Raw genomic sequence first — 13,110 nt, 5'->3', positions numbered from 1 at the left:
TGTAAGTAACCGGACGCGCCCAATAGGCCCTGAGAATCGATGAACTACACAATTTTCTACAAGTCAAATTTCTCCTTAAGCATGACACGGAAGACGGAAGAAGACATTATTTTTCGTTGATCATGTATTTTGTATATTTAAGAAAGAACTAATGAAATATGTGGTTTTCGAATGTGTGCATTTGTCTCCCTTACATTACATTATTTTTATACATATCTTCACTCGATTTTTGACCAAACAGGTGGCATTCGATGCCCAAGATCCCAATGTCATGCCCTAAGACCCTAATAATCTATATGTTGTATGAAATGGCTATGCAATTCTAGTCGGGGTTGACCAAGACAAGCCTATTCTAAGCCATTCCAAACGTCTCTGTTTTCACTGGATCAATCACCTTGACCATCGAGTGAGGTTCTAAGCAACGATAATTAACAACATGTACAATCTTGACCTATTATTTTTCTCGTCCATGTAGCTACACACACTGTTAGCTCCAATGGTGATTACAAACTATGTCAAAACGGTAGATTTGAGACACGCGTTCAAGTCCTCAGAGATGTGTTTGCGCGCGTCAGTGTTAATGCGTCTGTAATTCATTTTGATATACAGACACGCGTAAGCTCGTCTGTAATATTAAAATTACAAACATGTTTTTGCAACACGCGTTTGTACTTGCAAAGTGAGGACGCGTCCGGAGGACACATCCTATTATTTTTCTCGTCCATGTAGCTACACACACTGTTAGCTCCAATGGTGATTACAACTGGTAGGGTCGTTAGCATTTTCAAAATATTTTCAAAGCATTTTCACTTGCTTTCACACCACTCACTATGTCTAATGCATATGCAATGTTAGTCCTCACGTAATGACACTAGATAATCATAATCACTTTAGAGTTCTCTTAATGCACTATGCCTATTTAGGCCAGTCTCAGTGGTCCGTTTCAATGCACTGTTTCCAAAACAAATATGCTGACAGGGCATCAATGAAACGAATAATGAAACAACTTCCACAATGCATGAGTTGCACTTTGACGTTTCCTAGGCTGGGCAAAGCATTTAATTACTGCAAAATGATTGGATCACATGCAAGATGGTGAAACGATTTAGCCCTCAGTGGGGATTTCATCCTGTTTCACCGCGTGAAAAACAACGTCCGCAGAGTTTCACCATGGTGAAACTACTTCCTTCTCTTCCCTCTTCGTTTCATGCAAAAAGTGCAGTTTTGCTGACATGGCGCTCTAATAAATGTGCATGACATTCTGATGAAACCCCCACTGAGACTGGCCTTATCCTAAACCCAACTGTGTAGTACTCTATTTGCACTTTTGGCCAGAGCGAAACAAAACCCCTATACATTTATTATACCGTCTTGGGGCTTGTTTTGAACTCCTTCCAATTCCTTACAATGGTTGCAACTCCTGCTCTTCTCTTTGTTGAGCACTTGCACCATGGTCATTGTCAACTGCACCATGTTCCTAGCCTTGCTCAACTCTATTTTATGGATCCTAGCTCAATTATCTCCAAAATGAAAGTATTACTCCACTAGTTGTCAGTTAATTACCAAAACAAAAGCTAGGACTTTCACCCTCGTAGATATTGTAGGATTTGTTTCTACGTTCTTGTTATAATTAAATTACTAGAAAACATGCCCATGAATTATAATAGAACGTACAATTTGTTGTGCCATGCTCATGCCGACTAAAATGAGCTAGCTTTTTTTTGTTAGATTTAATTGGGCTTGGCCCAAACTTAAATCAAATAAATTCCTAGGCACCTAAAAATGCTATTTGTGATAAACGATTAATATCGTATGGAAAGTTGACATGTAACTTAAATAGGCGGCTATGAGGGCATCTATTGTGAGTTTTAAAAAAGGTGGAAAGCGTGCCACCGTGTTGTGACACGAACACACTTATGCAAGTAAGGTTTTGCAACTCTAAAATAAAGCGAGAAGGGTGACAATGAGGTGAGAAAGGTGAAAATAAGGGACGATGAAGGGACTAGAGAATACCACAAGATAGAATGACGGAGGACGGGAGGAGAGAGCTGAGAGATGGAATTTTGTTTTGCCCTTTATATTAATTAGGTATATACTAGCAAATTTGTCTGTGCATTGCCATGGATAAAAATAATCCGTGATATGTTTTTTTATCTAGAGTCGTACGCGTATGTTGCAAAGAAACCTTTAATACATCTTGGAGTTAGACTCTGCGCCAATGTTGTTATCTAACTCGATTTGCTCTAATTTGTATTGGCATACATCTTGAGTAAGAGTCATGTCTAGGATTGCATTGATGTACATGTACAATTTATACATATACTTATTTATATTAGATCCAATAACAAACTGCTCATGATTTTAGTTTTATGATTTGATTTGTGGAATCATTAATTGATCCTATTTTCCCCACACATCAGGAGAAGTTTTGGGCTTGTGATCAACCAGTCAGTTGGATCCTGTAGAGTGAAGTTAATACCCGAAGTTTGGAGTTATTTCCGTTGTTTGCTGCTTAAGGTTATCTCTGATTTATTATGTACGTTATATAATTTATGCATTGTCTTTTGATATTACCCCTTATTTGTATCTATATGTGAGATTTGACTTCTAAAACTCACATATTGTGCATATCTGGTTTTATCCTTAAAATCGGATATTACATATTATTTGATTTGTGGAATCATTGATTGAAGAATGATTGATCCTGTTTCTAAGAAAAATAGGTTTTATTAATTAAAATATTATCATTAACTTATTGCCAATATTTGTTTATGAGAAAACGGTCAAGATTCAAATACCCACATGTGTCTTGCCGCATCGCTCGTAGAGGCTCGACATCTCCGCCGCCGGCCCCCTTTGTCTCTCTCCACGCCGCCTTGGAGGAACCTCCTTGTGCTACCGTGCACCTCTTCCAGTGCCGGCCTCGTCCTTCCCCACGCCGAGCCTCCTCCGCTCCTCCGGTGCTGGCATCCACACCGGCGCCTCCTTGGCCCTCCCGTGGTGGTCCTCCTTCTAGCGCCGGCCAGAGGCCCTACCACCACCTGGTCACCGTGGAGCGCCGCCGCCGCCTCGTGTGCTGTGCTGCCACCATTATGGTCTTCGCTGACGTCGTGGCCCTAATGGCCTCTGATCTCGCTGACTTTGTCTGATCTGACGTAGATGAGGTTCCCCACAACATCAAGGAGCTAGACAAGCTCCGTGTTTCCGCGTGCTCGTCTATTAGAGAACCTAAGGTTTGTAATTTGTCTTCGCTCATATTTAATTTGCCTAGTGCCATGCTTTCTTGAGGTCATCAACACGTATTATTGTTGTTGTATTTCTAAAGTTAGTCCGATTTGGGTTTAGATTTGGATATCTATGTGTGGATTTTGATTCACACTCGATTTCGTTCTAGGCCCCTTCTTGTCGATTTGGGTTTGACGATTTGAAAAATCCTTATATAGCTTTGGGAGACCTGAAAAAACCTATTTGATTTCAGTTTGGGATGGTCCAGATGAAAATCAATTTAGAACACTTTTTTGATTCAATTTGGATCTTTAGCTGATTTCCTGTTTTCTTCTGTTTGCCCCATATCCTACTATTATCTGTGTTCTATACAGACTTTTTCACGGCTTATATTCAAACTAAATTTGCAGCGAGCCTGGAGGTGGTGGACATAATTTACATGGTGGATTGAAATTTTCACAATTATATTATATATATATATATATATATATATATATATATATATATCTCACACTTGGAGTAGTAGCAAAGAATTGCTACAGCAGTATATCAGTGATGATGATGAAATTATTAATGTCACGAAGCCTCTAATTAATAACCAGATACATTAGGTTTTAATTTAAATAATGAAATCGTGGTTGTACACAAATTGAACTCTAAACTTATAAGGCTAATCAATCATCATGTTTTGTGTCTTCTTTAACAATAATATATATATTCACCACAAATTATTACCACTCAGTAAGGTAACCAATCGAATAAATAGCTAGGAATCAGTTCATCGGTATAAGCAGCTTCTATATGGGGGCGTCCAGTAATCTGGGCCGTTGTTATCCCTGTACACTTGAGGCGTGCATGAGACGGGTACCAAGCACAGGCCTCTACTTCGCAGGTCGATCTCTGTCTCCGACTTCTCCTTCCTATCCGACCCTCCCCATGCGTTGTAGTCCTAACAAAATAATATATAGGGTTACTACCTGTTAGATCATAATAATAACAATTTAAAAATGTAATGTGTTGTAGTTACAAATGAAACGACTACTAGCTATATGCTATTACGTACTGTCATTCTATATGTACTTTTGCTCCATTCCAAATCACAAGACATTTTAGCTTCTCACATACATACATTTTGTCATGAACTTAGATAGATATACACTATATTTAGATACATAGTAAAATCAAATATATCTAGAAAAACCAGAACTCTTATAATTTGAAATAGAGTACTTAGTATGTCCTGTTTTGAGTTGATTCATAACTTATTACTATATTATATATACTACACCTTCAGTCAATTAAACTTGACGTCTAGACAACAAAATCAAGAATGGAACAGCTGTTTTCTTTGTCTGAAACGTCAAAGTAAACTTTACTGGAGCCTTGAGGTGTAGTATACCCTCAAAGACTCAAAGGCATTGCATAGTGGTAAAGAGGTAGGCATCTTTATTATGGTACCTTGCTACTACTTGTCTTCATGTATGGATCACTCAGCAACTGCATGCAACGGACCAGAAAGAGAAGCTAGTCAGTTCAGTTCAAATAAAAAACCCTCCAAAGCAAAAAATGAGACTCAATTCAGAGAAAGCATTCCACGTTTTATATGATGATGAAGTGATAGAGCCAGTTGCCAAAGGGCCGGCCGGCTGGGGAGGTGGTGTCTAAGGGGGCCATGACCATGCATTCCATTACACAAAAAGCAGCAGCGCACTACTAACATCCATGTTGTGCAAAATACGAACAAAGGGGAGCCCTGCTGGGGCCCACTAGGAAGGGTATGAGTCGGCATAGGCTTTGGAGGTAGGACACGTGTCCTCTGGTGGTTGGTCGCGTTGCATGCACCCCATTTCCACTATTCCAGTCTCCCCTCCCCTTCCCTGAAAATACCAGGGCCTTTTCCAATCCTTTTTGACAACCCAATAATTGCACACTGGCTATATTCATATTGTGGAAGTCTTAAAAATATTTTAAAAAGTTCTGCATCACAAAACATATGCCGATTTTAAAAAGTTCTGCACCCTCTCTCTCGCTCAGTGATTGAAGCCTTTAAGCAGCTTATGCCGCACGCACATAAAAATGGATACTACCGAAAGACTAGGCTACTGGTACTATACATACAAGGTCAATCAAGTTAGTTCAGGTATTAATAAAAGCATGAGAAAACTAGCTATGGGAAAGATTAATAATATTACAGGTTACCTGCACTTGTTCATGCAACCACTTGATGTAATTTATCGCCTCATACAGAACTGATGCAGTATCGGTCTAGAAGACATAATACACACATAAGAGAGGTAGGTCAATGCGAAAGGCCATTAAACTAATTAATAATATTAGAAAGAACACAGTATTATACGCATGCAGTACGAGCGTTGTACCTTTCCAAATGGAGAAACGATCTGTTGAAGTGCAGTGATCTTGTCTCCTAACTTCACTTTCGGCACCTGCGATGCCTGTTAAACTAAGCAACATCAACATCCCAAAACCAATGAATATTTATATGCGACTGTATATACATATGTATATCTCGCTCTAACATCGTATAATATTAACTCGATCTGGCATTTGAGCTAGCTAGTTCTATATTGTGTTTTTTTTTGCGAACTTACACAGCTCTTCAGTTAATATAATATCTAAAAACCCGAGTCCGTTAGTGAAACACATTCTAGTTTTGTTCACTCTACTAGATCGAAGTGGTTTGCATCTGAGGACAGCAAAATAATTTAAAAGTACTCAATCTTTTCCAAATTACGAGTCAGTTTAGTTTTGTCTAATAAGACATTTTTTCTATCTTTAGACAAGTTAATAATGGAAAATGTATGGATATGTAGAACATTAAATTAGCATAATTATATCCATCATAAAAACACATGTTTTGATACTTGATAGTGAATTATTTAGTATTGTAGATATTAATGTATTTTCTAAAAACTTGGTCAAATTTAGAGAAATTTATTCTAGGACAAAGGTAGAATAATCTATAACTGGGAATGAAGAAAGTAATAAACACATAGAGTGCCAAGCAAAGTTTAAGTAGTGTTTCTAGTGCTTGAATTTAAAGGAAAACTATATGCATCCGTAGTACCCACCACTACATTTGAGGATATATAAGCACATGTTTATTACACGGTAAGCATACTTGAGTGTTATTTCTAATATTATTAGCACAGGTCGTTTAGTTTAGCTAATGCCTAGGGAAAAGCACTCAAGTGTCAGAGCTAGCTAAAACACTTAAGTAGCTAGGCAAATGACTAGCTACTTGAGTGTTTTAGCTTGCTCTGACACTTGATTCCCTCTACCATCCATCATGCCTGAGGCGTTCTTCGATCCCTAGGTCCAAGACTTCCTAACGAGCTGAGGTTAGGGTTTAGGGGTGACAATTTTTGTGGGAAAGTGGCCAATCTACAGGGAAAAGACCGCTAGTGACATATTGGATCAATGGTGATGGTGGATGCAAGGAAAAGGGCAGTAGTGATGGCGTGATGCAATTGGCTATAAGGTGATGGCAGAAAGCTATAGTGTGGATAGTTGGGTGGATCCACTACTAGAAACGGCGGCTTTGCCGAGTGTCCGAGGCACTCGACAAAGCCCCAAAAACACTCGGTTAGTGGGAGCGGCCGTCGGAGACAAAGAATAGAGAAACTATTAGGGCAAGAGTGCAAAGGAGAAGCAAACTATTGGATATGAGGAAAGAAAGCGGGATAGGGGTGAGGGTGTAGAGAAGAAGCTTAATCAAATTGCTGAAGGGGGTGATGGTGGTGCAAAATGCTACTAGAGCTCACAAAAAATGATCGCCGACATCGCCTATGATGACACCAAGTGGCATCGGGGAAGAATGAGCTTTTCGAGCTATGCATTGAAATCTAGTGGCAAGCCCGGTAGTTGGACCGAGAGGAGTAACCATCTTAAGACATGCTTAATAACTTGCTCTAGAGCATGTACACAAATGAGGAACCTAAGGCTAAGAGGATAAGATTTAGTGAAAAGCCGTTTTCCCACCATGCCATTATTGGCACCTGATGCTTAAAAGGTGGATAAAATATGTTTTAGTGAGCATCAATGCTTAACATATAGCTAGGTTTATAGGATGGTTGAGCTATCTAAACATCTCTGTTTGCATTATCGTATATAGGAGTCAACTTCTATACCGATGCTCAATGGTATGAGAGAATCTCGCTCTAAGCACATCCGTGTACTCTAAGCCCTTTAATTTGATTGTACACACGTTAGAAAATTTTGTTGGGTTTCCAAAGATATTCGTATAAGTGCATCTATCTGCGCGCGTATCAGACTCAAATTCCGAAAAATAGAAAAAAGACATATATAGTACAAATAGTAGGAATTAAATGATATGGCAGATGTACGTGTAAACTAAATGGACAAGAAAAATCTGCATGGCTAGCTGCATGCGTACGTGTGTATATACCTTGAGAGACGACGTAGGCGAGGAGGCCTCATTCTTGGACTTTTTGGCGTTCCCCTCCGACCCTTGCTGCTCCTCTGATCTCTTCTTCTTCCCCTCCGAGCTTCCCTTGCTGCCACCTCCGCTACTCGTCTTCGCCTGAACATACGCCGCTCAGGTCGATCAGATCATCAGGAGGTTCCTCTGGCGCCGGCCGGCCGGCCGCTTTGTGGTAAGAAGGAAAAGAAACCATATATATATATATATATATATATATATATATATATATATATATATATATATATATATATACTTTGCATCCGCCGTCGACGGTCGATCTTACCGGCGAAGAGATTTCGTGCCCTTGCTTCTTGTACTCCGCCTGCGCCTTCGTTGACGTGGCCGGCGGCGCTGGCTGCTCTGGTTTTCCCAGCGGCGCTCCGCCGAAAGATATCAGGTCCGACAGGCTCCTCGCCGCGCCGGCATTGTTGCCCCACGGCACGTCCATATACATCCTGTTGCTGCTAAGCCCGAGCATGGAGCTGTACCCCGCGGGCCGGAGGAACTCCTGGCCGCCGCCGGACGCCGCTTCCTCCAGCATCGCGCCGTGGCCGTGGCCGCCCATCTCGTGCTTGCAGACGCCGCCGCCGGGGCCGGACTCCAGGAACAGGCCGGCCTTGGCGCCGCCGTGGCCCAAGGCGGCCACCGCGGCGGCGTTGTTGTTATCGCATGCCGCGGCGCGGTGGTGCGCGTCGCCGAGGCACGGGTTCGGCGGCGCGATGGACCAGTTGCTCACGAGGTCGGACAGGTTCGCCGTGAGCCGCTCCGGCCCGCCGCCGCCGGCCGCCGCATGGTGGTGCGCGAGCGCGCCGCCGCCGTAGCCGGAGCTCAGGTGCTTCTCCAGGGCGGCTGTCGTGAACTGGTGGTCCGGCCACCCACCACCGCCACCGCCACCGCCGCCGTGGCTGCTTCCGTACTCCATCTTCTTGAGGTAGTCGCAGGCCGGGGGCTCGGCGAAGAGCTCCGGCGCGAGCGTCCTCGAGTTGAGCAGCTCGAGGAAGTTCTCGCTGTCGTCGTGGGCGTCGTGCACGGCCTGCATGCTCCTTCCAACCTCGCCGCCGGCGCCCCTATACGTACAGAGGAGAGAGAACAACAACAAAAGGTGAAGCTACCAGAAGTTGCACTCATGCACTGATTGCACCGAAATGCCGGAAAGTGTGTTGTGTATGAACCCTTATTGCTTACTATTATTAATTGTTAGCACTGATCTATCATTGAGCAATCGATTAAAGAAGGTAGAGGCAAAACTTTCCTCGAAATGGAGAAGCGCATGTGTGAGAATGTAACCAAGCAAAGAGAGGGATCAACTTTGGGAAATGGATTAAAGTACTAACAAGGGGGACAATGGATGCTGCTTGATATGGTTCCACTTTTTTGGTGATCCGTACCAAACAGGCCGTAGTTGCTTCTTCGCAAAAAATGATTAGTGGCTAACTAGCTAGCTAGAGTTTGGCTTTGGCATTGTTATATATTTATCTAGCTAGCTAGGTCCTGTCTCTACCCAAGTACCCAACCCTAGGTAGCAACAACTTTTTTTTAACATATATGTATAATTCTATATCGCAAGCAATCTCACTTCTCACACAACTTGTATGTTATTATATATACATATTTGCAAATTCCAATTCCAATTCCAATTCCAGTGGACTTGCATATATGCAAGTCTTGCTAACACTTTAATCTGCAGCATGAGCCTAGCTAGAGCCCACAAGCAAAGAACCTTGTGTAGCTAGCCAAAGAAGAAGAATCAAATCACAATAATTTTGTATGTACACATGTAACCCCGCTCTCGCGCGCTTTCCCCGCTATATTTTCGAAATCGATCGGGGAAAAGCCCCTTTAGTTCTCCCTTTGCTTGCTTGCTTGCTTTGGTTCCTGATCCTCTGTGTGCTTTAGTTTCTTTCCCCCTGGCCTGCCACTAGCTAGACGACTACGCTACCGCAAACATATACTAACTTTTGCAGCACATATATTCTTGTTCTCTGAATAACCTAATATGCAGCAAAGATTAATCTACCGGAAATTAATATAACTTTGCAGCTAGCTAGCTAGCTATGTATGTAGATATATTCGTGGAAAGGAAATTTAGATGCTAGAATCTAGCTAGGCAAAGTGAGGCCGCTTTGGGGGCACTCGGACAAAGGGTAGTGGACGCATGCCCTCTTTTCATTTCACTCATCACCCTCACCCCCTCCGGCCGGCCGCCTCCCGAATCGAATATGCATGCAAAATCTTTCTCTACACTAGTATTATTATTTGATTTGATCTTGACATGTGTTCATGGAGACATATACGGTGGTATATGAGTGAGTACGGATATAGGTTCGTGCGCGTGTCGTGTCGTGTCGTGTCGTACTCACATGAGGACTTGGTTCCAGAGGTGGCTCTCGGCGGCGACGGCGGCGGCCGCCTCAGCTCCGCCGGAGTCGGCCATGCTGAGGCCGGAGTGGTTGGTGGTGGAGGTGTTGGTGAAGGACGTCATGGTGGCGTTGGAGGCCGAGAGGTCGTCGTCGGCGCCGCCGCCGCCGCCAGAGGACGTCGTCGTCCGGCCGCCGTGCTGCTGCTGGTGGTGGTGCGAGGTCGGCGCCGGCGGCATCGGGGGCCACCTCGCCGCGGGGGGCTGGGGCGGCCACGCGCCGTAGGCAGCCGGGTGCATGCTGTCGCGCCACCAGGAGGCCACGGCGGCAGCGGAGGACGTGGACGAGGAGGCCGACGGCGGTGGAGGCGGCGGGGAGCTGGCGACGGAGGCCTCGGAGCCCTCCTGCGCCATGCACTGCATGCACACGCGCAGCAGCTGGTGCAGGCTAGCTAGCTAATAGCTAGCTTTAGGCTTTAGCTGATGAGCTCAGCTCCAATCCTCGCTAGCTCTTGTCGTTGCGCCGTGCGGTGTCGTATAGTAGTGGTGGGGGAGACGATGAGAACGAACGAGTATGTGTGTGTGTGTGGAGGTCAGGTGGTGATAGGAGGAGCACACATTGCAGCTTGTGGGCTGTGAGCTAGCTTTTTAAAGGAGGAGGAATGGATGGCTACGCCGTGGTGACATCACCTGGCCTACCTAGCTAGCAGTGCGGAATTGAATAGTCACTGTCCGTCGTCGTCTGGCTTTGGACATCTCTATCCTTTTCGGCCAGGGGTTTTGGTGTTCGGCAGTAAGCAAGCGGGTGTCACTCCCTGCTTTTGTCTCTAAGTGGTCTTACCTTGTTGCTAATCTTGTATGGGCTGCCTCCTCACAAAATTAAGGTTATGCATTTTCATGACGATCTGTTATTCTTTAACCCGTTTTCGATCCTATATATGGTGTGATTGTTTACTCGCATGAATATTACATTGCATTAAAAAGGTTATGCAACATACTTTTAATCTAGAAAAGGCAATGCAATTTGATGTTGTTTGGTTTGCGAATATTACATTGCATTAAAGGTTATGCAATATACTTTTAATCTAGAAAAGGCAATGCAATTTGATGTTGTTTGGTTCGCCCGGATATAGGAAGTTGTATAGTGTTATGCGTGTGATTGGTTTCCTATATAAGTGGCCAGTCTATGTCTTGGGCTGCAGAGCGAGTGCATGAGGAAGGGTACGTAGTTGGATACGCATAATTTAGCCGAATAATGAGATGTAAGCTAGGGTTGCTTTGAGCAAAATGCTAGCCTACATATGAACTTGTGCATGTAACCAAACAAGAACAAATTGCACCGTGGGGGCCTCGCCTGAATAAGGTTATGCAGACACCAAACAGACCCTATATGACTCCTTACCTTCCTATTCATACTTCTATCACTACTGTAGAACTGTTATGTGTAGTTACTATGGACGTTGGCTCCTCGTCCACTTTAGCCCAAGTCCTGCCACTGGCAATGGCAGACAATGCTCAATTTGGTTTTAAGTTGCTAATTTCATTTTTTTTCTATTCAGCCCCTCTCTATGCATCAACTTGCTCCATTCAACGGCCCAGTGCGACAACCCCTCTTCTTTCCACCAGCTAGCAACCTCTACACATGCATGTCTTCCTCTTAGTCAATAACCAATCCCCTTCCAAGCTTGTTAATTCTCCTCGCTCGCACCCCCAAGCCTGCTAGTGCGGCTAGGTTTTGCATCAAATCCTATTAGAGAACATTGGCACTCTTCCTCTCACTAGTTGTCGACCTCTGTGCAACCATCTTCCTCCTTGTCAGCCATTGATCTCTCCACATGTAGGCATGAGCTTCCTCCCTTGACCTATTCTTTCTCCCCCACGAACTCGGACATCTTATCTGCTCCAGCATTCATGCCCCATAGGTCACCGACACATGCTTCTCTTGCCTCTCCCGACCTCTTCTTCATCCTCACCAATGTCCGCACTCACTTCCATACTTATATTCACCCGTGTTGTGCCCAAGTGGGCAAAGCCATTTGCCTGATTTGAGGGAAATCCTATATCCAGAGGGAATAGTCCCCTGTCGACTCTAGGGATAGTTCTATTCTATCCTACTAACCTCAGAAAAAACAATGTGAAATCTAGGCTCAAACATGCCATTCTCCACCATCCCACCAATCATACACACACTAGGTGAACCATGGAAATATCTATAACAAAAAGCGAGGCATAAGAAGACAAACTATCAATCCTTGACTTAGTGGACCAAGAAATTGAGGGACAGGAAGAAAACAAATATCTACCATACACATATAAAAGCTCTATATTTATTCCTGAAGAGTTTGACTTGGTGAAATTTAAAGTAGAGGCTTAAATTTAAATGCTTCAAGTTCCCTCTATAAGACCTTTATTTTAGAAAACAACTAAAGACATGCAAACTATATTTCTAGGTCTATATCCATCATTATCATGGGCAAGTCTATGAAAATCGATCATGACCAGTGCATGGATACACACTTAAAATAATCACAAAATTCCTTCATAATACATTGCCATTTGATGCTTCCCCCTCCTCCATTTTATTCTAAGCTTCGCCACTGACAATGGCACACAATGTTCAATTTGGTTTGAAGTTACTAGTATTGATCCTATTCACCCCCTATGCACCAACTCGGTTCTTTCAACGATCTAGTGTGTCCACCCCTCTTCTTTCCACCTGCCACCGTCCTATTTGTGCCTCTCTTCCTCTTAACCAGCAACTGATGACCTCCTACAAGCTTCTTAATTCTCCTTGCTCGCACCCCCAACTCTCATGGCTCGTGTCTGGGCTTTGGCACCCAATCCCATTAGAGAACAATGTCCCTCCTCCTCCTCCTCACTAGTTGTCGACCTCTGCGCGCCCCTCTTCCTCCTTACTGGCCATCACTTCTCCACATGCAAGTATGGCCTTTCTCCCTTGACCTATTCTTCCCCCATGAGAACTCAAGGATCTCATATGCTCCCATGTTTATGCCCCATAGGCCACTCATGCACGCTTCTCTTGCCTCTCCCGACCTCTTCTTCCTCA

At 43.8% G+C, this 13,110-nt stretch overlaps 1 protein-coding gene across 1 annotated transcript; it reads right to left on the bottom strand.

Annotated features, from left to right (window-relative positions):
- Nucleotides 3,773-10,673, bottom strand: LOC8077274 (transcription factor bHLH111). The gene is made up of 7 exons (XM_021452154.1): nucleotides 10,048-10,673; nucleotides 7,971-8,754; nucleotides 7,652-7,786; nucleotides 5,604-5,678; nucleotides 5,425-5,490; nucleotides 4,684-4,722; nucleotides 3,773-4,174 (listed from the first exon to the last, which is right to left on the bottom strand). Exons 1-7 carry the CDS (start codon nucleotides 10,464-10,466, stop codon nucleotides 4,004-4,006), a joined length of 1,689 nt encoding a protein of 562 aa, XP_021307829.1. The 5' UTR covers nucleotides 10,467-10,673; the 3' UTR covers nucleotides 3,773-4,003.

Source organism: Sorghum bicolor, chromosome 2 (assembly GCF_000003195.3).
Source record: "Sorghum bicolor cultivar BTx623 chromosome 2, Sorghum_bicolor_NCBIv3, whole genome shotgun sequence".
In the NCBI taxonomy this organism is placed as follows: Eukaryota; Viridiplantae; Streptophyta; class Magnoliopsida; order Poales; family Poaceae; genus Sorghum; species Sorghum bicolor.
The sequence above is the reverse complement of the archived record's forward strand: the minus strand, read 5'-3'. Positions and strand labels throughout refer to the sequence as shown.

Coding starts and splice junctions, on each gene's coding strand:
- LOC8077274 (XM_021452154.1), bottom strand. CDS start 10,466: ATGCAGTGCATGGCGCAGGAGGGCTCCGAGGCCTCCGTCGCCAGCTCC. Junction 8,755..10,047: donor CTCTGGAACCAAGTCCTCAT/GTGAGTACGACA, acceptor CTGTACGTATAG/GGGCGCCGGCGGCGAGGTTG. Junction 5,491..5,603: donor TCGTTTCTCCATTTGGAAAG/GTACAACGCTCG, acceptor TATGTCTTCTAG/ACCGATACTGCATCAGTTCT.